The following is a 26,160-nucleotide window of genomic DNA, read 5'->3' on the forward strand; positions in this document are numbered from 1 at the left end:
AGGTACTGGAGCGGTTCCGGGTCTGGACGCCCTTGAGAGAGCTCTGCCGCTCCCCCCATCCCGGCCCCTGCCCGCGTTCCTGGGTATGATCTGGAGACGCTATCAGCTGTCTGGCTGAATTATTTACCAGCATTCCTGGGCTGCCTTGTTCAGCCACCTGTCTGCTCTCACACACGTGCGTGTCCGGTGGGAGTGCAGATCCCAGGCCCGGCTGGAAGGAGGCACTGGGCTCTCCATCTCCCTCTGAGCAGGACCCTCCAGCCAACCTGCTGGGGGACCCTGCTATCACCCCCAGCAGCCAGGAACAGCTGGCACAAGGGGCCGGCTTGGCATCCCTGTCCCTCGAGGGCCCTGCGGCAGGCGCCATAGCTAGGCACCACTGCATCGGAGGGCATTCCGCCCGCTGTGCCCGGGCGCAACAGACAGCACCTGGCGCGGGATGATGGGAAAGGAGCCCGGAGCGGGTGAAGCACAGGGGGCAATGAAGCAAGCTACACAAAGACACATGCTGGTCCCCGGCGGTGCTAAGCCAGGCAGCGAGGAGGCGGGCGCAGTGCGTGTGCGGAGACACGGTCTCTTGAATGGGGCTTGGGCGGGGCGGGTCCGTAAAGCTGTAACAAATAAACACCGGGGGCTTTCAATGGTCGGCAAAGGGAGGCCAGCTGGGCCTGGCCGTCGCACTGCGGCAGGCCATGGTTTCCGCAGCTGCTGTGTGGCGGGGCGTCGGCAGCCAGTGGAGAACGCTCCTGGCGGGCGTGGGGGTTGTGCGGTCAGGATCTGCTTTCTCCAGCCCCAGCAGGCGGGGGTCCTGCATGCACCATAGCTCAGAGATCCTGCCGCATGCACCCCAGTGCAGCCCCCCCCAAATTTGGGCTAACCCCCAGACTCCATCGCATTGCCCAGCTAGGCCAGCCTCCCCCCGTGTCCCGCACCTTTGGGGTGCATGGTGCCAGTGGCTTTGTGAACGCCTTGATGCCTGGCTCTCCCATAAAGCACATACTCAACCACCCAATATGGAATCGCTGGGTGGCCTCCTCTGGCCTGGGTTCTGCAGAAGGTCAGAACAGATGCTCCGAACAGTCTCTTCTGGCCATAACATTCATGGGTTTGTGAGCTACCAGGGTGTACATTTCCCTGCTGCAGACAGGCTCTTAGCTAAATAAAGCCTGATCCAGGCTGTGTGAAAGTGATTTAATCAAGAAAGTTTCAGTTCCTAACAGCCAGAAATTTTCTGTTGTGAATGGATCCACTGACTTCCCTGTTGAAAGATCCAGTGTGGATAGCTTTGAGAAGGTCTCAGATGAAGTGAAAGCTGTTAAGAAAGTTAAACAGTCCGATAACCAAGTGGCTGTGTTTGGCCAGCTTGTTGGGGAGAAGACCCAATCCCAGTTTGACCCCCTGGGGTTTTGGGGGTGGTCAAAAGGCACGGGCCGCATAAACCTTCCCACATGCGGCCTGCGAGTGCTATCGACCACCCCCGACCTAAGGGAGGGCGTGAAACTGGAAGGGCCTGGTGTAACTCCTACCAAGGAATGGGAGAGATGCTGGGGCATCCATGGGAACGCTGGTGGCTTCGAACTTCCCCAGGTCACTAGCTAAAGTGACCCCGCTCAGTTCGATCTTGAAGTGGGGAGAGATGTGACGAAGTGGGACTGTTCTTAATGTTTCCTCTGAATAGTGTGGGGGTGCCTCAGTTTCTCCTATGCAGTTCTTAAGTATCTAGGTGGTGGGATAAGGGTGTATGGTCGTTGCAGAGCCCTAGAGGGCAGGTGTGTGCAGGGGTCTGGACACAGAGAATGGCCGACACCCTCTTTCCTGGCCACTGATGGCCTGGGCCCTTCCCCCCTGCAAGGTGAGAGCTAAAGGGTTGGAGAACAAAGGAATCCGGTGAACTCCTGGCTGGGAAAGGGACAAAGCCCAGAGGAGGTGGGGCTGGAGGGCGTTTCAGTTTGGGGCTGGCTGGGATGTGGAGTGAAGTACAGACGTGGTTGTCTGGCTCACTGCCCCCCAAAATGGACCCAGCTGAGGGGTCCTGTTCTCTGCACCTACAAGCTCTGTGTTAGACCATGTTCCTGTCGTCTAATAAACCTCTGTTTTACTGGCTGGCTGAGAGTCACGTCTGACTGCGGAGTTCGGGGGCAGGACCCTCTGGCTTCCCCAGGACCCCGCCTGAGTGGACTCGCTGTGGGAAGCGCACGGAGGGGCAGAGGAGGCTGAATGCTCCGAGGTCAGACCCAGGAAGGTGGAAGCCGGGTGAGCTGTGTGTCCTGCAGACAGGCTGCTCCCAGAGAGGAGACTGCCCCAGAGTCCTGCCTGGCTTCATGGGGAGCAGTTCCAGAGCAACGCCCGGGGACTCCGTGACACCTGTACACACACACACACACACACACACACACACACACACACACACACGTCTCTCCCAACGTGTGCCGGTCCTCATCCAGGGCACTAACTGCTCCGCTAGCAACTCTTGGGGTGGCTGGGGGGGAGACAGGATGATCGCTGAACGAACTTGCACGGAAAAACAACACCCTATCACCCGTGGGCGGACACATCCCACAGCGCGATCACTCCATTGCTCCCCTCTCAGTCCTCATCCTGCCACGAAACCTGCCCCACCCCAGCAAAAGACACGCCCGGGAGCTTAAATTCAGAACTTTGCTAGACGCTAAAAATCAGGGACTGAGCAGAGACCCTGGATTTACGGCTTAGTGCAACAATCTGCAACCCACTAAACCAGCGGCTCTCAACCTTCCCAGATGCCTGTGCCCCTTGCAGGAGTCGGATTGGTCTCACGTACCCCAAGTTTCACCTCACTCAAAAACTACTTGCTCATACAATCAGACATAAAAATACCAGAGTGCCGCAGCCCACGATTACTGAACAAATGCTGACTTCCTCATTCTTACCGTATCATTATAAAACAAATCGATCGGAATGGAAATATTGCATTTACATTTCTGCGTATGGTCTATAGAGCGGTAGAAACAAGTCATTGTCGGGGATTTTAGTGTGTACTGACTGGGCTAGTGCTTGTTATGTCACCTGTTGTAAAACGAGGCAAATCTCTAGATCAGCTGATGGACCCCTGGCAGGCCCGTGGGTTCCCCTGGTTGAGAACCACTGCACTAAACCCCATAAGCTGGGCCTGGACGACAGGGGATGGATCACTCACTAATTGCCCTGTTCTGTTCATTCCCTCTGGGGCACCTGGCATTGGCCACTGTCTGAAGACAGGGCACTGGGCTCGACGGACTGTTGCTCTGGCCCAGTTTGGCCCTTCTTATCTTCACAAAACTCCCCCCCACCCCGCTCCCTTTTCCCCTAGGACTGGAGAGCTGTTAATGGCCAATCACCTTGAATGATCCTTTGGAATGTGTTTTTCCAGAGGGGTCTGTATCCGCAGAAAGAACAGGAGGACTTGTTGCACCTTAGAGACTAACCAGTTTATTTGAGCAGAAGCTTTCGTGAGCTACAGCATCCGATGCATCCGATGAAGTGAGCTGTAGCTCCCGAAAGCTTCTGCTCAAATACATTGGTTAGTCTCTAAGGTGCCTCAAGTCCTCCTGTTCTTTCTTGGAATGTGTGGGACCCACTTCTGCTAAACAAGCTGTTCCACTTTCTCTGAGCTGCGATGCTCTGAGCTGGAGAAGAGCTCGGCGACGGCTTGTGTCCCTCCCCGAAGGTATTTATCTCACCCACCTTGTGTGTCTAATAGCCTGGAACCAACTACTCCCCACCTACGCACACTTTCGCCCTGCTGCCACTAGGTGGTGCCCAATTAGACTTTTGCTCCCCGCCTTCAGAAAAACCTCCCAGTGTGTTTTCATTCAGCAGGGCGGACGCTGGACGCCTGGGTCCTTTTCTGCCCATCTGCACTGGGAAGTGGTGGGGCCCGAGTGCACAGGGGCCATGGTCCTAATGAACCGGGCACCGGACTCAGCTTCCCTCTAAGACAAGGAAGCTTTTGTCCAGGCCCAGGATCAGCCCCGGAGCCCACTTCCCCGACGCTTGTGACAATGCCATTCCCCTGCACCTCTTTCCTTGGCAGGGCAGGGAGCAAATGCAAAGTGGCTCAAAGGAAATGCTCCTTCATGCCCTCTGCAAGGAGCCTGTGGAACTCCATCCCACGGGACGGTGTGGGGCTGCAGAATCCAACAGGGGTTGGAAGTTTACACTGCTAAGGAGAAGGCCCAGAAGTAGAGCAGTTTGTGCTAACAAAGAGATTTGAAAGAGTTAAAAATACCATGTGCTTCGGGGGTTTAAGGCAGGGGTGTGAGGAGGAGACCTTGATGGGGGCAGATTATCCCATGCCTGCCTGCTTCCGGGGGACACACACCTATCCCTGAAGAACCTGGCTTTGGCTAAGCCGGGGAGGATGCTAAGCTTGGCTCTGTGTGTGGGCATTCCTGTGTGCCAGGAGACTGAGCCACTCAGAGCTGAAAGCTCAGAGACCCCTAAAACCCGCCTGGATGCTTTCACCTTCAGCCCTGCAGTGCCTGGGTTCTGGTCCCAGCTCCGGGAGGGGGCTGGGGGCTGTTTGTTAGAGACAGGGGGAGGCCTAGGAGCCAGGACACCTGGGTTCTATTCCCCGCTTTGACTCTCCCATGCTCCAGCTGACCTTGGGCTGCCTCCCCATCCTGTTGTTGCTCCCCTTCCCCGCGGCGATTGCGATCTCTCGTGGCTGGCATGGGCAGGCTGGCATGTCCCATGCCCCCCGCGGCCCTGCGTGCCGATCCTGTTTGCTCCGGCCCTGGCGATTTCGACACCCACAAAATGAGAGGCGACCGTGCAGATCCCAAACCCTGGGGCTGTGCCAGTGACTGTGCCAGGCCCTGCCCATCCCCCCTCCCTCCTTCGGCTCAGCAGCTGGATCCGGTCCCTGCCAGGCAGCCGAGAGGGGTTGTGCAAAGCCTTTGAGCCTGATCTGAATTAGCTGAGTCCTTGAGTGTCCTCTAATCCTGTGTAAACAGCTGGGCGGGGGGGGGGGGGGGGTACTTAGCACTGATGACCCCACCACCACCACTCCACCCTGGCCTGGCTGCTGTGCCAGGCTAGACTCCAGCTCCAATCCCTCCCCCCACACCTGGATCACATGCCCAGCTGGTACACACCTGCCCAAAGTCAGCAGCAAGGTGACTGGAGCCAGGAGGTGCCTTCCCTGGGGCCGGGAGGTGGGAGCGCAGCTGGGGAAACAGGGGTGTTAAAAGGGAGGGGATACGTCGACAATCTGCCTTAGAGGGCTCACAGTGTGGCCCGGATGTGGATCACGGCTCCCAGTATTCCAAAGGGCGCACCCCATATTCCCTGGGGGACCCCAAAGTTAGCCACTCCCCTTTTATGCTCTCCCCCCCACTTAGTGGGATCCCTGGCAAACCTCTCCCCAGCCCCCACCATTTCCATTCCCAGCAGCGACCTTTCCATTTTTCTCTTAGGGGGCAATGGGGGAACCCATCAACCTGGGTGGGTTTGGGGTCTCTATCTGCCCCACTGGCTGAGATGCAGCATCCTTGTTTGACTGGCATGGGTGACCCAGTCCCATCCCGTAACGGTAATGGCCAGAGGCCTCTAACCAAGAGCAAGACCTCCATTGTGATGCCAGGGCGCTGCCCAGACTCCACCCGAAATCAGGGCCCTGTTGTGCCGGGTGCTGCCCAGACCCCAACTGAGATCAGGGCCCCGTCGCGCCGGACACTGCCCAGACCCCAGCCAAGATCAGGGCCCCGTCGTGCCGGGCGCTGCCCAGGCATTCAATGAGAACTGGTGCTGCAGAGCTAACAATCCAAACTGACGTGGCGGATGAAGGCAGGATTGTTCTCCCCACAGTAAAGATGGGGAAACTGAGGCCCAGAGCGGAGATGTGACATACCCCATGTCACGCAGAACTGGAAATAGAACCCAGGTATCCTGCATCCCAGCTGAGCTCCATAACTACAGAATGAACCATCCGCCTTCACCAGGCAGTCCCCCTCCCAGAGCAGCCTTTGCCTCTGAGTGCCATCCATGGGTCAAGAACCCCATACTGCAGTCATCTCCCAACTGCCGAGGCATCTCCCTGTGCCTGGGTGACGGGGAGCGTGATTGGAAAGCTGCCCCAGGAGTGAGAGCTTGTGACTCCCCTGCCCCCCAGGCTGAGACCAGACAACTTGGTACATGTAACCCACACTCAGAACTACACAGCCAGGTGAGCCAGGGGGTGACACCCGCCCCCCGGGGACCAGCAGCGGCATTTGCAGAGGGGGGCAGCTACTCAGAGGTCCTCCTAGAAGTGTTGAGAATGAAGGGAACTCCTGGGGACTCCAGCCCCGAGCTATGCCAGCAGGGGGCGCTGCGGGGCGCGTGGCAGGAGCCCTGGCTGGGGGTGGCTCCCGGCTGCTCCCAGCAGGGGGCGCTGCGGGGCGCGGGGCAGGTGCGCTCCCACTTTTCCAGGCTGCCGGTCCCTGCGGATCCCGGCGCGGCGCTGGCCCGGGGTTAATGTTTAATAGCCCGGTGTGTGCTCAGGGCCGGGGAGGGGCGCCGGGGGCCGCGCTCGCCACGGGCAGCTCCCGGCCCTTGGCCGTCCCGGGCTGCGCCGGCTGGAGATTAGCGCAGCGCCTGTCATTGGCTCAGCGGCCGGGGATAAATCGCAGGGACCGCGGGGCACCGAGACCTTCCTGGTGCAGCCGCCCAGGGGTGCGCGGCTCGGGCCAGGTGGGCAGCGAGGGGCTGGCACCGGGAAACGGGGACCCCCCCAACACCCGCAGAAACGTGAGTGAGGGTCGCCGGCTCCAGCTGGGGGGGTCAGCCAAGGAGGGAGGGGCCAGGAGTTAATCTTCTCTGCCGGGGGGCTGGGCAGGCGGACACGTATGTGGGGGGGCCCCTGTGCCAGCGGTAAAGGGGGAGGACGCTGCTGGTGCCCCGGGGCTGCTTGGGGGCCAGACCCCTTTTTTCCCCTGCCCCCCCGCCACCCTGTAGCCCCCCAGGAGCGGGCGCCCAGGTGGGTGCAGAGGGGGAGGGGAAAGCCTGTTGCCTCTCATTGCCCAGAAGCGATTGCCTGCAGGGGGCAATCGGGGCAAGGGGTGGCGATGGGGTGGGGGGAGTGTGAGGTGGCGGGGACTGTCCTGGGCTGGGACTGCGGTGATCAGAGCTTGCCAGCCACCCCGACACCACTGTAGATGGGCGCAGGGATCCTGTTCTGCCCCCGTGACGAGGAGCTGGGGTCTGTGCCCTATCCCCCCAGGTCCTCTTGCCCTTCCATGTCCCTGGTAATTAAAGCTAGAAGGAGCCCCCCCACCCCCGCCGTGATGCCTGGGGGAGCCCTTCACATTGGTGCCAGGCAGGCACCAGCAGCGGGCGCCCTCACGTCATGAGCCTCCGTCCTCAGGGTGACCCTGGCAAGGTGGAAAATCACCCAGGAGAAGGAGTAGTTTGAGAGCCTCAGGTTTCTCATGGCACCCACCGGGTTTATGCCTCTCCCAGGCTCCGCTCCCCTCTGACCCCAAACCCCTGAGGCTACCCCCGAAATCTAATCCCCCCTCTCCCGCCCTTGTGTGTGCTGGCGAGGGGCAGCCCCAGGCACTCACCCTGGCATCTCTTCCTGCCCTAGGTTTCGCTGGAGAGCCCCGGCCTGGCCCTGATGGCAACAGAGGCCGTGTCCCTGCCACCCTCTGCCCCAGAGGAGTGCCAGGGGGATGCCCCCGCTGGCCTGTGCCCAGCAGAGGAGGGCATGGATGTCCCCGGGAAGGGGCACAGGCCAGGGGAAGGTGGCATTGACCCCGTCATTGCACAAGAGAGGGAGCCTGGGGCACCCAAGCCCCCTGGCACCACTGGCCAGGACGAGGCCCCAACACATGGACAGTCCCCTGCTGCCTCAGGGGAGGGGGGCAACCAGGACGATCACCGCAGCTCCTGCCCCGCTCCCCCAGCGCAGCCAGACCCTGCTGATGCCTCAGGCCGGCCAGCCTGCGGAGGGGAGGGCAGCAAGGATGTCTTTGGTGACCCCCCCGATGCCACCCCCTCCTCGGAGCCACCTCAAGCTGCCAACGCCCACGGCCAAGCGAGCCCCGGGGAGCCAAAGCTGAGTGCCAGCTCCGAGCAGGGCTGCCAGGAGAGCACCGAGGCAGCTGGCACAGAGACGGGCGAGGAGAAGGCCCCCGGCCCGCATGGGGACGAGTCACCAGCCACCGGCCCAGGGTCAGAGCAGCCGGCGGAGGAGTCTGAAAAGGATCCCCGGCTGGCTGGGGAACAGGGACCCCATGCGCTGGGTAGCGCTGGTGCCAAGGGGGGCCAGGATGCCAGCTGCCCACTCCAGCCGGATGGCACGCCGGTGCCAGGGGGACCCTTGCTGGCACCGGGGGACCTTGCCCCTTGCAGCCAGCAGGGGGCAGCAGGCGCCAGGCCTGAGACGGCAGTGCCAAGGTCTCCCATGGCAACTGGTGACTCCTCTGGGCCTGCCCGCCTGGCGCGCGATAGCAGCTGGGAGCCGGGGGGCGGGGAAGGCCAGAGGGAGGGACCAGCTGGCAGCTCAGCAGGTGGAGCCGGTGACAACAATAAACCCCGGGGTGAGGTCGGAGCCGGGGCTGTGGTGGAATCTGAGCCGAACGAGGTGCCACCCAGCGCTGCCGGGCCCCGAGAGACCTCGCCCGGGGGAGACGGTGCCAGGGAGCCAGATGGTGCTGAAGATCTGGGCGGTGCCGCAGGTCCAGCGGATATCAGGGATCTGACTGGTACCAAAGATCCAGCCGGTCCGCCAGAGACAGCCGGTGCCGCAGATCTGGCCAGTGAAGATCCAGCTGCTCCCAGCGATCGGGGCAGTGCGGCAGCTCCAGCCGGTGCCAACAGGCAGACCAGTGCCGGGGACCCAGCTGGGGCCAAAGACCCAGGAGCTGCCTCGGAGCAGAAGGGGGAGAGCATGGAGAACGGGGACCCCTCCAGTGACGGCGAAGCCTCTCCAGCCCTGAAGCCAGGCGGCGAGACCCCCATCGAGCGGGAGATCCGGCTGCACCAGGAGAGGGAGGAGACCCTGAGGCGGCAGCGGGGCCTGGCCAGCTCGCGGGACACCCAGCAGTACGTGGAGGTGCGGATGAAGCCCATCTTGAGCCAGGCCCAGCCACCCGCCCAGCTGCCCAAGGAGAAGGAGCGCCAGTGGGCCGGGGCCCAGATGCAGCGGGAGATCCAGCGGGAGAGGCTCCGTGAGGAAGACCTAGTGCAGCTGGGCAAGGTGCGGGGCACCTATGACCGGGGCACCCCCCAGGAGCTGCAGGAGAAGAAGATGCTCTTCGAGCAGCAGCCCAGCCCCGAGCCCCCTTCCCCCAGGAAGCCGGCGAGGATCACCTGCGGCAGCAGTGCCGAGACCCCCCGAGATCAGGGCCCCCGGGGACCATCCTTCGCCGAGGCCAACAGCCGGGCCAACATGGTCATCCTGGAGCCCAGCACCCTGCTGCACCCCAGCCCCGGCTGCCAGGCCCCCCTGGAGTGGAGCTCCTCGGCCCAGGGCAACCCCTTCTTCAGACTGCGCTCCAGGAGCCCCCAGTCCCGGCTGGAGCTGGAGGTGCAGGAGGCCCAGAAGAGGGAACAGGAGCTGCAGAAACAGAGGCACAGTCTGTACGGCTGGGACCTGCCCGGTGATGCCCAGGGGGCGGCCGAAGGGGAGGAGCTGCGCCGCAGCCAGCCAGGTAAGGGGGGCGCAGCGGGGGCTGCACAAACCGGGTCTAGGGGCAGCTGGAGGAAGGCAGTGCTGATGAGGGGTTAGAGCACTGGGCCTAGGAGGCAGGACTCCTAGGTTCTTTCCCTGGAACCAGGTGGGAGCATTGCTTAATACCTAGAACTGGGGTCTGGGAGTCAGGACGCCTGGGTTCTCTTTCCAACTCCAGGAAGGAACAGGGCCTGAGAGCCTGTGATGGAGGCCTGAGAGCCAGGACTGGGGTCGATGGCCAGCTGTCACTGACTCCCTGTTCGACCTGCACTCTGTGCCTCGGTTTCCCCATCCGTAACATGGAGCTGATGACACTGACCATCTCTGAGGGCCACTGGTGAGAGACCATTCCAGCCCAGCCGCCGGCTGTGACAGGGAGCTGTTCCCATGGGATGAGTGCAGTGGGACCCCCTTCCTGGCTGCCTCATGACTGGCATCCCACTCGTGCCCAGTGGGTGTTGCCAACGGGCCAGCAGGGAGCGTCCGGATAGTGGGGGTAACGGGCACCCAGATTTGCCCTCCTGCTGCTCCCCCAAGGGTCCAATGGCGCAGATGCGGGGCTGGCAAAGACCGCGACTCCTGGGGCAAGACACCCCGGTTCCGGAGCCAGGCGAGGCCTGGAAGAAGCATGTGATGCAGGGAGTAGATGTCAGCATGGTGGGGGCGGGAGAGAGGATCTAGGGGTACAGGAGGCAGGGGGCCTCCAGGGGGCCCTGGAGGGCCGTAGAGAGACAGGTGCATCCCACATGGAGATGGGGGCTTTATCTCCCCTAAAAGGCTCTCTGCCTGTCTCAGCAGCACCTCCGTGAGTGCACCAACGTGCCATGCTCTTGGCATGTGTGGGGCACGTCCCAGGGCCAGGGCTGAGAAGTCTCTAGCTGTCCCCAGGGAGAGAGGGAGGGGATCCCAGCATCCCCTCTCCCCCCCCCCCCCCGACCCGAGGCCAGGCCAGGCCAGAGGCTGGGTTCCCAGCCCCAGCCAACCCGGGAGCTGCTGGCCCTGAGCTGCCCCTGGGGAGCCGATGTGTGTACCCAGGGGGCGGTGGCTGCATCAGGGCGGGGCGCGGGGCCGACCTTTGGCTAGAACGAAAGGGAAAACCGCTCAGCGGTGGTGGGAAGGGGGCAGGCTGGCGGGGCTGTGCCCAGGGCCCAGGGGGAGCCAGGAGCAGGGCCAGCCTGTGGTTTCAGAGCCGGGGTTCGGCCTCTTTCTGGGGATCAGGGCCCTGCTGCAGAGTCGTGAGCTGAATGATCAGTATTTCAAGAGCGCCCGGATGCCACAATCAAGATCAGGACCCCACCACACACCCCATTGTGCTAGCTGGGTGCTGCACGGACCCCCCTGAACTGACAATGGGCCCCCTTTGTCCCAGGTGCTGCATGGATCCTGACCCAAAACAGGGTCGCACTGCGCCAGCGCCCCCCGCCCCCCCCGCATACTGAGACTGGGCCCCATTGTGCCAGGGACTGCGCAGACACCTAATGAGAGCCAGCCCCTGCCCCACGGGGCTCGGTCTAAAGAGACACAGGGAGGGAGGGGAAACTGAGGCCCAGAGGGCAGAAGTGGGTCATTGGCAGAGCTGGGAACAGAACCCAGGCATCCTGAATTCGGGTCCAGTGCCCTAGCCACTAGGTCACCCTACCTAGATGCATCCTCCGCCAGCCCCCGGGGCAGGGTGAATCCCCCTAACCCAGCTGCTAGGGGGGATGGCGTGAGGTGGGGCACAGGGAAACTGAGGCTGAATCTCAGGGGGGCAGGCAGTGTTTCTTGCGGAGGAAGAGGTATTAGGGTACAGAATCCGGGGGGGGGGGGGGCGGGAGCCCCATCGCTCAGCCTGGCAAAGCCCCAGGAAGGAGGCGGAGGGAACCTGCAGACCCTGAGCCACTTTCCTCCCCCTCGTTGCAGAGAGACCATCCTGCGGGAAGCTCGATGTGACCTGGCCTCCCCGAGCCCTGTCGGAGAGCCCCCAGGAGAACGGGCTGGACCAGGTAACTGCCCCCCTGGCCCCCCTGCCCCACCTTGCACCGCTGACCCAGGTCACTGCCAGGCCTGGCCCTAGGCCAGGCAATGAGCCCTGGGGGCCGTGCTCTGCCACGGACAGGCATCAACCCCCATGAACACACGTGTGAGCGTGGACACATGTGAAGGCGGCAACATGGGGAAGCGCCCACGGAACCTGCCTGGCCACAGACACGTGCTCCAACACACAGTCACACGCCAGAGCCCAGAGCCGTTGCTATTCCTTGAGGAGCCCTGTTGGGTGAGGGGGGGACATTCAGTCCAAGTGTCCCGACTCCTGCCAGATGCATGCATGCAGCCACACATGGGCTGACATACGGTAACGGCCGTGAGCCCCCTCCTGCGTGCTCACTGCTTTGGGAACAATTGCACACACGCCTACAATGTGCAGTGCGGGCATTCGTGCATCCACATAAACACAGCCACCTGAGCCCCTGTACATATACAGACACACGGACACGCGCGGCCTCCCCACACAAACACGCACCGACACACATGAATCCCCCCGGGAGCGCTGCGCCCATACACAGAACCCAGAGACGCACAAAACCACACGGACTCAAACACACACGAGCCTGCACCTGCTCCTCCTCACACGGACGCCTGCCCACGATCACGCAATATTCACAACAGACATGTCTGGGCACACGCAACCATCATCCCCTCTCCTGGGGCCCGGGGCCCTTTCATCCTCTAGTGGCTGGTTCAGGAACTACCACAGCCTGGGACCCCCAGCAGTGGGTGTCATGGCAGCAGCCCCTTATGGTGGAAGGTCAAGGGTTCGATCCCCGCCATGGGTATGCAATCCTTGTTCATTCCAGAGCTGCCCCTGCAGTGGGCACATGGACACGTGGCCTGCCTCGCTGCAGGGAAAGGCCTCTCTCCCTTTGCCACATATTTGCTAGATCTCTGCCTTTGTCCTCAGTGGCTTACGCTGTCCCATCCCCGCCACAGGTGGAGAAAAGCCCCCGGAGCCTTCGCCAGAAAAGTGCCTTAATCCAGCGCTGGGAGTCGGGAGCTGTCAGCAACCCGGAGAGCCAGGAGTAGGGAGCAGCACCGCGGAGGGAAGGGAGAGACAATGTGGAGGGTGGGGAACGTCATAGCACCTCCCATCCAGCTCCAGAACCTACCCCCCACTTGATCCTTGCAGGATCCCACTGCTGGAACCACCATGTGCCCTTCCCACCTACCTGATTGGACAAAGCTTTAATGCGTGTGACCACCCAGGCCGGTTTGATTGGGTGATGAACTACTTTGCTTCGCCTCCTCCCACCCCAGCTTTCTCCGTGGACCAATCAGGAGAGACCTAGGTGAAACGCATTGTAGTTGATTATTTTTTAGAGCAAGCCAAATCCCAAATTAAAGGGATTTTGGAATCCACGGCAGGATGAGGCCTTTAACACTCTGGACTAGGCGCTGATCTGAGCTATCCCGGTGTGACTCCAGAGTCACTCAAATGGGGTGACTCCAGAGTCACACCAGCGTAAAGGCAATCAGAACCTGGTTCTCTATTGTACTAAAACACGCAGGCAAGCTTGTAAAACTTGTGGATCAGAATTGCCACCACTTTGAACTCTGGGTTGGGTGGGATTATGATTAGTGTGGCCTTGGGACGCCTGGGTTCTAGGCCCAGCTGTGCCACTGATTTCCTACATGTCCTTGTGCAAGTCACTTCACCACTCTATGCCTCAGTTTCTCTATCTTTTACATAGTGGGAGGATAATGCATCCCGCAGCAGAAATCATGAACATTTGGCCAAAGTACTAGTATAACTTTGATCCCAAACATATTAAGCCTGAAATAGTCTCCTCCCCAGAAGCAGTCACTTCTGAAACAAGCCGACAGAGTAGATTGTGCTCAGGCATGAAATCATCTTGGGAAGAAGCTACTGGGTGTTTTAAGCGAAAAGGGTTTAAGAAAAAGAATCAATAAACAAAAGCAAAAGCACCAAGCGACTTGGCTTATTGCCGCAACGATTCCAAGTGGAGTAACGCAAAGGTGGTCAAGAGTATGAGGTCGCAGCAGGGCCCCCCTGTCGGATTCATCAATAATCAAATTGATTAATTGACAAAAGGTTTTATGTGAGGGCACTGAATGAGCCAGCTTGCAAGTTGAAAAACTCCCAGTGATGTCCATGGCAGTTTTGCCTGAGTGAGGACAGACCGGATCAAGGGGAGGAGTGGGCGGGGGGGAGCTGGCTGGCTGGGGCAGTTGGTGGGAAGGGCTGGGAGGCCCCATAGCAGACGTTACTCTGGGAATTCACCGCTGCAGAGCACTGGAGAGCAGCCCACACACAGCCCTGTGCTGCTATAAAGTAGAGCCGCTCCCAGCTGCTCTAAGTGACACAGACGCCAGCTACCTGCAGCCGCCTGGGACCTGACAGGCCTGAAGGTCCAGCCACGTGCCAGTTTGGTCAAGCCCAGGGATGGGCAGAGGTGGCAGCCTCCCCAGTTTGAGCAGCTATCACAGCAGGGTGTCAGAGACTCCCCCATCCGCTGTGGCTCCAGCTAGCCGGCAAGTGGCGTCAGCCTGGCTACAGCTCAGCCCCCGAGTTGGGGCCTGTGGGCCTGTTTTCAATGGTTACCGTCCCCGTCCCTTTGTACATTTCACAGTGTATGGAGGTGGGGGAGCTGGGGGAAAAAGTACACACAACCCCCGGCCTCCGTCCGAAGGCAAGTCCCTGCTTCCCTCCTGGCCTCAGTTTCCCTAGTCTGACAAAGAGGGATGATCATTCCACCCCGCCTCACCCCAGGGAGTGAACCAGCGCATGGCCGTAACCCCCGTCAAAGTCCAGCGGAGGTACTGATTACTCAATAACCACTAATAATGAAGGGAACAGCCTTGGACCTAGTGTTGGAGATGGGCCCAGATCCCTGCTGGGTGTAAATCGGCCTGGCTGCCGTGGAGCGACGCAGAGGGTTTACGCCAGCGGGGCCCTCGCGCAGAGAGTGAAAGCAACTGGCTGAGCGCCCCTGCAGCAATTCAAGGGAGTGGCAGACAGATCAAGGTGATATGACAGCTGGCCGGGTTTCGATCACCGTGGGTGATGCCGTGTTCACAGGACTTGGATCCTCCCCTCCCTTACAGAGGTGTAAAGCAGGAGTGACCCCATTGACGGCTGTGGAAGCTGGTGTCAGTGAGAACAGTATTCGGCCATGGGGTCAATTCTGCATTCGCTCGAGGGCTCCCCTGGGCTGACCCCACCATGTGGCCACGCCTTGCAGCCTGGGCAAACACACCGGGCCGGGGGCGGGGGAGGGATGCAGACAGGCTCCTGGGAGCCCCAGCTGGTGCCATGTGGTGTCACCATGGGGGGGTGGGGGCTGCACGACAGGGCTGGGGGCAGCTGGCTTCCCCGCGGGCGACGGGCAGAGAGCCCATGGCTTCGCTCCACAGAGGAGTGGAGAAAGCAGCCCTACGCCCTATATACTCACAGATAAGCCGCAGCACTTTAGCTGGGGGGGTCTCAAGCCATGTCTCCAGGGCCGGCTTATACACGGGGCAGCTGTCAGCAAAGGACGGGACCATGTGGGTCCGTGGCCAGTGTGCTGGCTGTCACCAAGCCCGCCCAGCCCGAGATAAGTCACTGGCCCTGACGCTGAGCTGGGACTTCTGCCGCATCCCTGAGCCTATCGCGCCGTGGACAGAAGCCACGGCTTGTTCTCCCCGCTGAAAGTGGTGCTGGGCTTGGGGGGGCACCTGGTGCGGCTGCTTTTGGGAGCAAAGACCCCCCTGTAGTTTCGGGTGGGATCTCCCCTAACCTGAGCCAGGCCCCGGTGCCCAGCAAGCCGCAGAGAGCGCTGACTGTGACTCGCCAGCTCGGGGGCATGCAGGGTCGTGCCAGCTCCTTCCAGAGCAGAGGCGGATGGCGAAATCCCAGCCAATGGGCTGGGGCAGGGTGCAGAGACGGGGGCGGGAAATCAGTGCAAAATTCACGGGGTCCAGGGGGTGGGAGGCTTCTTTGGCTTCCAGTTGGGGGCCCTTTCGACTGAAAAAATTTCCCATGTACAGCCGCCTTCTGGGACGCTACGGAGGAGCAAATGGTCAGGGCCCATCTAGACCATGGTAATGGCATCAGGCCCTGACTAAGATCAGTGCCCCACTGTGCCAGGCCGATTGAGATCAGGGCCCCATCGCACCGGGCACTGGCCAGACCTCGACCGAGATCAGGGCCCCGTCGCGCCGGGCGCTGCCCAGACCCTGACCGAGATCAGGGCGGGGAAAGTGAGAGTCTTGGTACGAGCACATGGATCCTGGGGCGGCGGGGGGTGAGCTCGCACAGCGCTGGGGGGCTGGGAGCTGGGCGCTTCAGCCCTGCGAGGGCCGTGCCCATGGGAGGTTGGGGCCGGTGCTGTGCAACTAATGCTGAACGGGCTCTTTGTTTCTTTTCCTGTCTAGATAAAAAAAAGTTCAGGGAGAAAAGGCGCTGGGAAAGTGGGATGGAAACAGCCGCTAATCTGCCTGTGAACAAAGAGGTGCCCTGGGTGGGGGCAGGGAGCTGAATTCTGTGCCAGAGCCAGGGGTCTAACCACTAGAGCCTGCTTCCTCCGAGCGATGGGCAGAGAACCCAGGAGTCCTGACTCCCTAGACACTGCTGCCCTCCCAGGGGGAAGCCCAAGCTGAAGCCGTGGGTGCCTCTGGGACCTGGGACTCTGGCCTCATAACATTTCCCACATGAACCAGGAGGGGAGCCAGGACGCCTGGGTTCTATCCCAGCTCTGGGAGGGGAGTGGGGACTAGTGGTTAGAGCTGGGAGCCCGGACTAGCGTTGGGGGTGAGGAAGTACTTTGGCCGCAATATAACAACTGACTCCAGCAGCTTCCTGGGCTCAGTCCAGGGCGGGGGCTGGAAGCAGCTGGAAAGCCTGGCGATTCAGCTCAGAAATTCTCCCACGGTGCCCAGCTGGTCACGGTGCCCAGCTGAGGGCTTCCACCTCAGCCAGCCTGGGCACAGGGGCAGCTCCTGCCCAAAGGGGAACCGAGGGAGCAGCTGCTCTGGCTCCATGGCCCAGCCGGTCCCGGGCATCGCCGCTGAGCCTGCCAACGAGCGCTACGGACCCCTGGGCTGAGACCCCCCCAAAACTCATTTCACATCAAGCATCTCAGAGGGGAATGAATTTTGGTCCCTCCTGACCTGGGGCCTGATTGGAGCCGGTGCCCCCTTGAGGAGACAGGCCCCATGCCCCCTGAGCCAGCCAGTCCCCAGCCCTGGGGTCGCTGCTTGAGCCCAGGGAGTGCCGGGAATCAGAGCCAGGAGGTAGCGACTCACGCTCTGTGACTCACAGCACATGGGGTGAGCGGGACACGCCTGGCAGCCGCAGGCGGGGGCCAAACCTTAGCAGTGACCCTTGGCAACCACAGCATCTCCCCAGCAGGTGTGGCGCTCGCTCCTCCCACGTGGCATTTCCACCAGGCCAACAGGGGAGGGGGGAATTCCCCCCAGTTTGCACTAGTCTGTACTGGGCACCAGGCCTAGAATCGGCTCCCAAGCCGGGGAGCGGAGCCAAGGAGCCACATCCTCACCTGCTGTAAAGCAAACCAGCTCCACTGAGTCCCACCACCCGGTCTATACCAGCTGGGGATAGGGTCCCATTGACTCCAGTGCAATCCTGGCTCCCAGCCCCACTACTCTAACCATTAGACCCCGCTCCCCTCCCTGAGCCAGGGATAGAACCCAGGAGTCCTGGCTCCCAGCCCCCCTGCTCGAACCACTAAAGCCCACTTCTGTCCCTGAGCCAGGGATAGAACCCAGGAGTCCTGGCTCCCAGCCCGCCCTGTTCTAACCACGCCACCCCAGTCCCCTTTCTGTGGCATGTTCTCCCGGCTGCTCTGGGCGCCTGGTGTTGTCCTTCACCCTGCACTCCCCCCAGCTCTGGACAGCGCTGGATGGCACCCTCCCACGCCCGGGGGACAGGGAATGACGGTTACACGTGGGAGCGCCCTATCTTGTTTCCCAGCTGCCTTGGGATAGTTACTGCGGGCAGGGGAGGAGGCCGGGTGATCACACTTTGCCCTGCAGTAACATTTCAGATGGACTTGGCCCAAAGGGCTCAGCTCCTGGGGCCCTTCCTGGGAAACTCAGGAAGTGTTCACCCCAGCTACACAGGGGAAACTGAGGCACCAAGCATGCCTCACCCAAGGACAGACAGCGTGTCAGTGGAGTGCGGAATAGAGCCCCGGAATCCTGCTGTAACCACTAGACCCCATTCCCCTCCCACAGCCAGGGACAGAACCCAGGAGTCCAGGTTCCCTACCCTGCCCCTGCTTTAATGACTATACCTCATTGCCTAGGGGAGGAGCAGTGTGAAATACAACAGTTAAATCCCAAAGTGAACCCTGGCTTCAAAGACCCCCAAAGTGAGAATTCCCTAAACTTTAGCTGCACTGTTCTAAACAGAGAGACACGCCACTGAGCTCCGAGGAGGAGGGGGAGGGAGAGGGGTCTAGTGGTGAGACTGGGGTACAGGGAATCAGGACTCCTGGGTTCTAGCCTCGTCTCCAGCAGGGGCGTGGGGTCCAGTGGGAGACCAGGGGGTGCTCTCTGAGTTGTCTGAGGTTTGCCCCCGCTAGCTGAGACATCTCCACAATCTAATCACTGTCCGGTTTCACCCTCTGTTATCACACCCTGGGCGCGGGCCCTTTGCTGGGACGGGCACACGCCACCAATTAACACCTCATAAATCCTGGTGCCCTTCCCAAGTGCCAGCACCCGGCTCTGTGGCCTGCCTGCCACTCCCCTCTCGCACCCAGTGAGCCAAGGCTTAGGCTGCCCCCTCCAGGTTTGCCGGTTTGACCCCACCCTCTTCTGCCGTCCCTGGGTGTATCAAATTGGGCAGGTCTCAGCCCAATTCCTACAAGCACTGCTGTGCCTCCAGCACCGACCCGTCCGCCACAACGGCACCAACCTGTGAGCCTGGGCTGGAGAGACCCCCACCCTGGCCCCCCAACTTCCAGCTGGCTGCCTGGCTATTCCTTGCTCCTTGCTGCCCCTGTATGGTGTGTGAGGGGGCTGCAGGCTCCGCCAGGTCCCCCAGTGAACTGGGCGATGCAGAACATGGGGTGTGAAATCAAGGTGGGCACTAGAGACCCTGAGGTGAGGGGGGGCCTTGGCACAAGGCTGCCAGACATCGGCAGGGGGGTGACAGCCTCTGCCAGGACCCTGAGGAATCATCTGTCTCGCTTCCTCCAGCACGGCCAGGCTGGCTCTGGACACAGAGGGGTGGCACACCTGGGTTCTAGCCCCAGCGCTGGGAGAGCAGTGGGGTCTAGTGGCTAGAACTAGGTCGGGGCTGGGAGTCAGGACTCCTGGGTTCCATCCCCAGCTCTCGGGGGGTGTGAGGCTGGTCAGCAGCTGTGTCCTGGTCACAATGACACCGCATAAAGCCGTTCCACTGGGTCACAACAAAGTCATCATTCTGGGGGGAGAACCCAGGAGTCCTGGCTTTTAACCCTCCCCCAGCTCTAACCACTAGACCCCGCTCCACCTTCTCCAATCAGCAGCCCAGGCGCTAGAACTACAATCCCCAGCAGTCACTGCAGCCGCGCCATGCATGCTGGGAGCTGTAGTTCCAGCCTGCGGGGGCCCTGATCACATGACTCCCACAGGCTCCACCTCCTGAGGGGTGGGGCAGGGCATCACGTCCGGGTCGCGGGAGCAGGGAAGGGGCGGGGCTGGGTTGGAGCGAGAAAATGCTGCTGAGAATAGCAGTGAGTGGGGGGGGCTGGGAGCCAGGACTCCTGGGTTCTCTCCCCGGCTCTGTGGGAGGAGTGGGGGGGGCTGGGAGCCAGGACTCCTGGGTTCTCTTCCTGGCGCTGGGAGGGGGTCGTGGCTGAGTGGTTAGAGCAGGGGGGGCTGGGAGCCAGGACTCCTGGGTTCTATCCCCAGCCCTGGGAGGGGATCGGGGCTGAGTGGTTAGAGCAGGGGGGGCTGGGAGCCAGGACTCCTGGGTTCTCTCCCCGGCGCTGGGAGGGGATCGGGGCCGAGTGGTTAGAGCAGGGGGGGCTGGGAGCCAGGACTCCTGGGTTCTATCCCTGGCGCTGGGAGGGGCAAGGGTCTAGTGGTTAGAGCAGGAAATGAGGATTCCATTGATGTCGCTGGGCTCAGATCCCCCCCTGGGGTGGGGGTGCCGGGGGCAGGCCCCTGTTGGGGGAGAGGGGGGGTCCCTGCCTTGGGCTCTCGTGGTTGCAGGGCAGGGAGGTGCTGCAGTGTGGGGCGGGGCTGAGCACAGAGCGGATTGGGGGGTGGAGGGGGCAGGAGTGCTAGGAAGTGACCTATCCCAGGGTGGGGGGGGCAGCGGTTCATTCTCCCCTAACTGGCTGGGTCTCTGCCCCACAGCGCACCCTCCGGCCCGGCTGCCAGGCAGCGACTGCGCACCGGAGCCTCCACCGGACACCAGTGAGCCACATCCCGCTCATCCCCATCGTGGTGGAGCAGACGGTGAGCTGGTGCCCCTCAGTCCTGACCCACAGCCCCCGTGCTAGCCCAGCCCTCCCGGTGCCCCTCAGTCCTGACCTGCAGCCCCCCTGCCAGCCCAGCCGTGGGGTCCCCCCAGCCCTGCCGGTGCCCCTCAGTCCTGACCCGCAGCCCCCCTGCTAGCCCAACCCTGCCAGTGCCCCTCAGTCCTGACCCGCAGCCCCCTGCTAGCCCAGCCCTGCCGGTGTCCCTCAGTCCTGACCCGCAGCCCCCCTGCTAGCCCAGCCCTGGGGTCCCCCCAGCCCTGCCGGTGCCTCTCAGTTCTGACCCGCAGCCCCCTGCTAGCCCAGCCCTGGGTCTCTCTGGACAGGGCCTGGTCAGGTGTTGGCTTTTGAGCTGAGCTGTTAACATTGTCTAGCGGCTGAACTGAGCCCCACCAAACTCATTTCACTTGTGTGCTACGAAACCAGGACTCCCACATGCAATCATGAATCCTGCTCCCTCCCCAGGTGCTCAGGCCCCCTCTGCCCCCCGCACTCCCTCCCTGCCCCTCAAGAGGGTGCTGGCAGTGTTAATTCCCAGCTGGGCTGAGCTCCTGGTGTGTGTTGCAGGGCCGCGGTGAGAGAGCCTACGACATTTACTCCCGGCTGCTGCGGGAGAGGATCGTGTGCGTCATGGGGCCGGTGAGTGTCCGGGGCCGCTCCTGGCCCAGCCACCCTGGGCTCGCGCAGCCCCCACCCAACAGGAGATAAAGAGGGTGGGGTCGCCCTGTCTCTAACGGGGGTGTGGGGTCAGCCACTGCCTGCACCAGCTACTCTAGTGTCCTCCTGGGCCAGAGCCCCACACATACACTGGACCAGGGGGTCAGCAAACCCCTTGCTGTGCTATCAGACAATGGGCCCTTCTACCCCTGTATCCACCCCCTCCCCCCAAATAATGCTCTGGACCAGACCAATAGGCGTCAGAGGAGGCGTTCCACCCCACATAGTGGTGAGGAGTGGTTTGAGCTGGCAGAATTCCTTCCTGACCCCTGCCAGCCCCTAACCCTAACCCTAACCCTCCTTCTCTGAGCCACGAGAGTTAATGGTCGTGAAATGATTCAGCCTTGGGGGGAAAAAACATTTCAAACCGCCCCAGCTGCTGCGTTTGTCTCTCCGAGCCCCTGCAGCAGGGAGTTCCCCAGGTCGCTGCCACCTCTCTCTCTCCACCTTCTGCAGATCGACGACGGCGTGGCCAGTCTGGTCATTGCCCAGCTGCTCTTCCTGCAGTCAGAGAGCAACAAGAAGCCGATCCACATGTACATCAACAGCCCCGGTGAGTGGGAGCCCAGACTGTGAGCGCCACCGTGAGACCAGCCGGCCATCCCCCGAAGTGCCCCCTGCTGGCAGAGGCTGGGACTGGAGCAGCCAGGAGCTCCACAGCCAGTGCTGGGGGCCTGCTCCCTCCAGCCACCCCCCTGCTGGGTGAATCAGAGAGATCCTCCCGCCTGCCTGCCGTCATTCTCCGGTTCTCTCTCCAGGTGGCGCCGTGACCTCGGGGCTGGCCATCTATGACACCATGCAGTACATCCTGAACCCCATCTGCACCTGGTGCGTGGGGCAGGCGGCCAGCATGGGGTCGCTGCTCCTGGCTGCCGGCTCCCAGGGCATGAGGCACTCCCTGCCCAACTCCCGCATCATGATCCACCAGCCTTCGGGAGGGGCGCGGGTGAGTCCGGGCACCGATCTGCCCCCTGGTGGGAGTGGGAGCCCTGGGGCGGGGGACGTACGGGGGCCCCTTTAGCGTCAAGATCAATCCCAGCAGCCCCCGGCCGGGGGAGTCTCCATGCTGCCGGGGCCCACCCCAGCAGGCACTGACCAGCCCCCGATGTTGCGGACGAGGCTGGGGACTGACTGGACGATGGGAGCAGGTTCCCCTCTGGCTGCTGGTTCCGGGGGGTCCCTCCGGGGTAGGGGGATCCTTTGACCCTAAGGTCGCCGTCCCCGAGTGGATAGAGACTCGCTATCGTTCCTGGCCGACGCCGAGTTTGGCACAGCTCTGCTCTGTCCTGCTGCAGTTGGACTAGTGAGGGGCACCCCCTGCTGGGGGCTCCGTGAAGCCAGGCTGCACCTCATGGTGCCTCCCCACAGGGGCAAGCCACGGACATCGCCATCCAAGCCGAGGAGATCCTGACGCTGAAGAAGCAGATCAACGGGCTGTACGCCAAGCACACCAAGCAGCCCCTGGAGGTGATCGGTGAGTGCCCCTGAAATCGCCCTCTGGTGAGGCAGGGGGAGGTGAGGCAGGGGGAGGTGGGGACAGCTGCACTGAGCTTCCCAAAACGTCTCCGTTCTACGGGTGAAGTGGGAGGGAGTGGGACCTGTGTGGAGAGGTCAGTTCAGATCCTGAAGGCTGGGTGATCAGCCCTCATGCTTCAGGGCATCAGCTGCTTGCTACTGCAGGAGTCAGGAAGGAATGGATGCTGATGGGGTGAAATATCTCAATCAGTGCAGGGGTTTGTTAACTCCAGAGACACCAGTGAGGCTCGAATCGTCTGCTCCAGATGTGGGAACTCCAGGGGGATCTCCAGTGGCTGCTGCAGTGTTCAGGCTTTTATCCCCCCTCTCTCTTTGGGTCAGCCACTAGAGGGTGATATGCCCTAGGCCAGGGTCTAGAGGCTCCCCCACCCCAGCCCAGGGCACCCCTCACCTTCCCTGTGCTCTTGTCCTGCAGAGTCCACCATGGAGAGAGACCGCTACATGAGCCCCATGGAAGCCCAGGAGTTTGGGATCCTGGACAAGGTGCTGGTCCACCCCCCTCACGACGGAGAGGACGAGCCGGAGCTGGTCCAGAAAGAGCCTTCCCCGCCCTCCTCCTCTTCCTCGGCTGAGCCCTGAGAGACCTCTGGGCTCGGATGGGAACCGACAGAAGTGGCTGGTGCTTTGCCGGGGTGCTGGGGATCGTTCCAGCCAGGGGGGAGAAAGCTAGGAGACACCAACCACTCGAAGCAGAGGGATGGGGGCGGCAAAGCCCCATGCTGGGATTACACCCACACACGCCCCGCTTGCTGGACGGATGCAAGAGGAAACCAACCCCATATCTCCCACTGGGTGTCCCCCTCTGCTGCCCCACCAGCAGCTGGCGAGATGCGTTGGTCCGAGCTGGGGTGTGTCTGGCAGCGTCCAATTATTTTGGTACCTTTGGGTCACACAAACACGCCACCCCTCCTGGTGTAAAGTCATTAGCTGAATGATTGTTATTAAATTAAACTCGCCAAGCTGTTCGCACTCTGTGTTGGGTCCTTTCCCCTGTAATGTCAGCAGGTGAGGATGCGTGAAACAAATATTTCTTGAGATGGGGACATGTCTTTAAACCTCCTTCATGCTCCCCATGTCCTGGTCCCCTTGTGTCTCTCGGAGCAGCCTCAGGGCTGCTCTAACTTGAGTTCTGCTTCCTACTGACCTGCAGGGAGCAGAGAATAGCCCAGTGCTGTGTCGTTTCTCCCCGAGCAGCTGGGACAGTCCCTGCTCGGGAGTGATTCTCAACAGGTCTTTGCTGACCAGTGTGTGCGTTTTTTTGCGAAGGACTCTTTGTGGAAAGATCCCAAGCAGGGTTTGCAGCAGCTATTTAACAGCTCACAGCAACGCCGCGCAAGGGTCTGGTTCACTCTGGACTGAAGTGCGGCCACCTTTAGGGTGGGGCAGGGCAGGTACACGATCGCTCTTGTAGAAGGGTGATGTAATGCATTGGCCTGTGTCATGCTCTGCCCCTGGGGAGGGGTGGGCAGGGGCGGCCTGAGCCTTTTAAAGCTAGCTCGGGTAAAGCGCAGGGAATGTCTGATGTGGAGCAGTGGGTCATTGGCCCGGGAGGAGGGGTGAGAGGGAAGCAAGCGGCTCTCCTGCTGCGTGGTCGTCTAGACCAGGCGGTGAAGACAAGCCCGTTGCGGGCTGACTGCAGAGTGGATTCTAGGGAAGGCAGCTGGACGTTGCCTAAAGGGGGGGGTTGGTGTGGACGCCGGTGCAGATTTAATGGGATCTTTTGTGACCACAGGGGGGCCGGGCCTCAGTTTTACCTCTAGGATGTAGCACAGTGTCCCCAGCACCATCCTAGGGCACTGGGATCAGCACTGACTGCGAGGGAGCCCCTAGGCCCCCTCGGCGGAGCCCCTAGGCCCCCTCGGCAGAGCCCCTCATGCTGAGCCACTGCCTCAGCGGGGCCAGAGCCCCCCCCACGTCCTGCAGCACCGGGCCCCTGAGTGCCCAGCGGGGCCGGGGCCAGGGCCAGAGCCAGAGCCCCCCGCGTCCTGCAGCACCGGGCCCCTGAGTGCCCAGCGGGGCCAGAGCCCCCCGTGTCCTGCAGCACCGGGCCCCTGAGTGCCCAGCGGGGCCAGAGCTGGAGCTCCCTGGCCCCTGAGTGCCCAGCAGGGGCAGCGCTGCCCCCATCAGGGCCCAGCTCCGTTTCAAGTGGCTCGCAGAGACTCTGCACAACCTGTGGGTGCAGAGAACGAGAACCAGGCTGCTGCTTTGCACACAAGAAGGAGAAAAAATCTGTCTCTCTCCAGCTCTGTATCCCCATATCCAGTCCTACGGCCCCCCATACACCCTGTATTTCCATCTATGCACCCCGTCCATTCCTCACCTGCTCCTCTCTCTAGATAAAAGAAAAGGAGGACTTGTGGCACCTTAGAGACTAACCAATTTATTTGAGCATGAGCTTTCGTGAGCTACAGCTCACTTCATCGGATGAAGTGAGCTGTAGCTCACGAAAGCTCATGCTCAAATAAATTGGTTAGTCTCTAAGGTGCCATAAGTCCTCCTTTTCTTTTTGCGAATACAGACTAACACGGCTGTTACCCTGAAACCTGTCTCTCTAGATACACACCCTTATCTATCCCTTATAGCCACAACATCTGCCCCGTATAACTCCGTATCTGCATCCCTCTAGAACGCTTTATATCTCCCCCAGAGCCCACCTCTGTACCTAGAGACCCTTCAAGCCCTCTCAAGCCCCATCCACCAGCCTCCCTCCATGTGGGCTTACGCAGCCACAAAGAACTACAATTCCCAGCATGCCCATCTCCCTAGCCACGCCTCTCCCTCCTAAGCAATGCCATTGGCTAGCCCTGCTGCCTTCTCACCCAATGGAAAGCCACAGAGTGGGGCAGAATGGCCAATGGGAGAGGCGCTGGGAGGCGGGCTGTTTGAAAGGTTCCCTGGGGCAGGGAGGTGGCTTTTGTTTGCTGTTCCGACAGTGAGATCAGCTGGGCTGGGAGCTGGGTAGGTTACAGGGGGCTGGGGCCAGAGGGGGTGGGGTTGGGTTGGGGGTGGATATTTGGAAGGTGCTGGGTGTGGGGGGTTACTGGGTTTGGCTAATGGAGTGGGTAGTTGGGGCTGGAGGTTGGGGATTTGGGGGGCTTGGGGCTTGGATTGTGGGGGGCTGGGATGGAGGTGGGGGGTTGGTGTCTGGATTGTGGGGGGCTGGGAGAATTGAGCTGGAGTTGGGTGGCTGGGATTGACGGGAGGTCTGGATTGTGTGGGGAGGGGATTGAGGGTGGTGGGGAGGTGGGGCCTGGGATTGTGGGGTCTGGATGGTGGGGGGCTGAGGAGAATTGGGCTGGAGGTGGGGGTTGGAGGTGCTGGGTTGGGGTCAGGATTATGGGGGGCTGGGATTGAGGGGGCTGGGGCTGGGGTCTGGATGGTGGGGCGTTGGGGGGATTTGGGCTGGAGGTGAGTTGGAAGTGCTGGGTTGAGGTCTGGATTGTGGGGGGATGGGGCTGAAGGTGGTGGGTTGGGGTCTGGATTGTGAGGGTCTGCGTGCGTGGGCTGCGTTCAGTGGGGGCCAGCTCTCGGGTTGTACTGCAATGTCTGGCAGTAGGAGTCCCTGGGCTCTGAGCTCCTGGAGGGCCAGGAGCCCTGTGGGGGCATCACCAGTGGGTAGGAAGGTCGAGGGGTGCAGGAGCCTGAGCCCCCATTTTTCCTGCCAATCTGGGAAGATTTTTGAGCTTCTCCCCGTTTCCTCTCAGTTCCCATTTGTCTGCAGCGGGGAGCTCTGGAGAACTCGGGGTGCCCCTCGGCACAGGA

The 26,160-nt window shown here is 61.5% G+C and overlaps 2 protein-coding genes across 2 annotated transcripts; both read left to right on the plus strand.

The window, feature by feature from the left end:
* Positions 1–439: 439 nt before the first annotated feature.
* MISP3 (MISP family member 3) lies at positions 440–13,828 on the plus strand. The gene is made up of 5 exons (XM_074935633.1): positions 440–553; positions 6,502–6,747; positions 7,586–9,653; positions 11,576–11,658; positions 12,644–13,828. The coding sequence occupies exons 1-5, from the start codon at positions 440–442 to the stop codon at positions 12,734–12,736; spliced, it is 2,604 nt and encodes an 867-aa protein (XP_074791734.1). The 3' UTR covers positions 12,737–13,828.
* A 5,462-nt stretch (positions 13,829–19,290) lies between these two features.
* CLPP (caseinolytic mitochondrial matrix peptidase proteolytic subunit) lies at positions 19,291–23,360 on the plus strand. The gene is made up of 7 exons (XM_074934873.1): positions 19,291–19,395; positions 20,024–20,125; positions 20,713–20,784; positions 21,319–21,415; positions 21,621–21,808; positions 22,231–22,336; positions 22,814–23,360. Exons 1-7 carry the CDS (start codon positions 19,378–19,380, stop codon positions 22,975–22,977), a joined length of 747 nt encoding a protein of 248 aa, XP_074790974.1. The 5' UTR covers positions 19,291–19,377; the 3' UTR covers positions 22,978–23,360.
* Positions 23,361–26,160: the final 2,800 nt, after the last annotated feature.

The sequence above is a fragment of the Natator depressus genome, chromosome 20 (genome assembly GCF_965152275.1).
Source record: "Natator depressus isolate rNatDep1 chromosome 20, rNatDep2.hap1, whole genome shotgun sequence".
Lineage (NCBI taxonomy): Eukaryota > Metazoa > Chordata > Testudines > Cheloniidae > Natator > Natator depressus.

Coding starts and splice junctions, on each gene's coding strand:
- MISP3 (XM_074935633.1), top strand. CDS start 440: ATGATGGGAAAGGAGCCCGGAGCGGGTGAAGCACAGGGGGCAATGAAG. Junction 9,654..11,575: donor GCTGCGCCGCAGCCAGCCAG/GTAAGGGGGGCG, acceptor CCCTCGTTGCAG/AGAGACCATCCTGCGGGAAG. Junction 11,659..12,643: donor AGGAGAACGGGCTGGACCAG/GTAACTGCCCCC, acceptor TCCCCGCCACAG/GTGGAGAAAAGCCCCCGGAG.
- CLPP (XM_074934873.1), top strand. Junction 21,416..21,620: donor CATGTACATCAACAGCCCCG/GTGAGTGGGAGC, acceptor TTCTCTCTCCAG/GTGGCGCCGTGACCTCGGGG. Junction 21,809..22,230: donor AGCCTTCGGGAGGGGCGCGG/GTGAGTCCGGGC, acceptor GCCTCCCCACAG/GGGCAAGCCACGGACATCGC.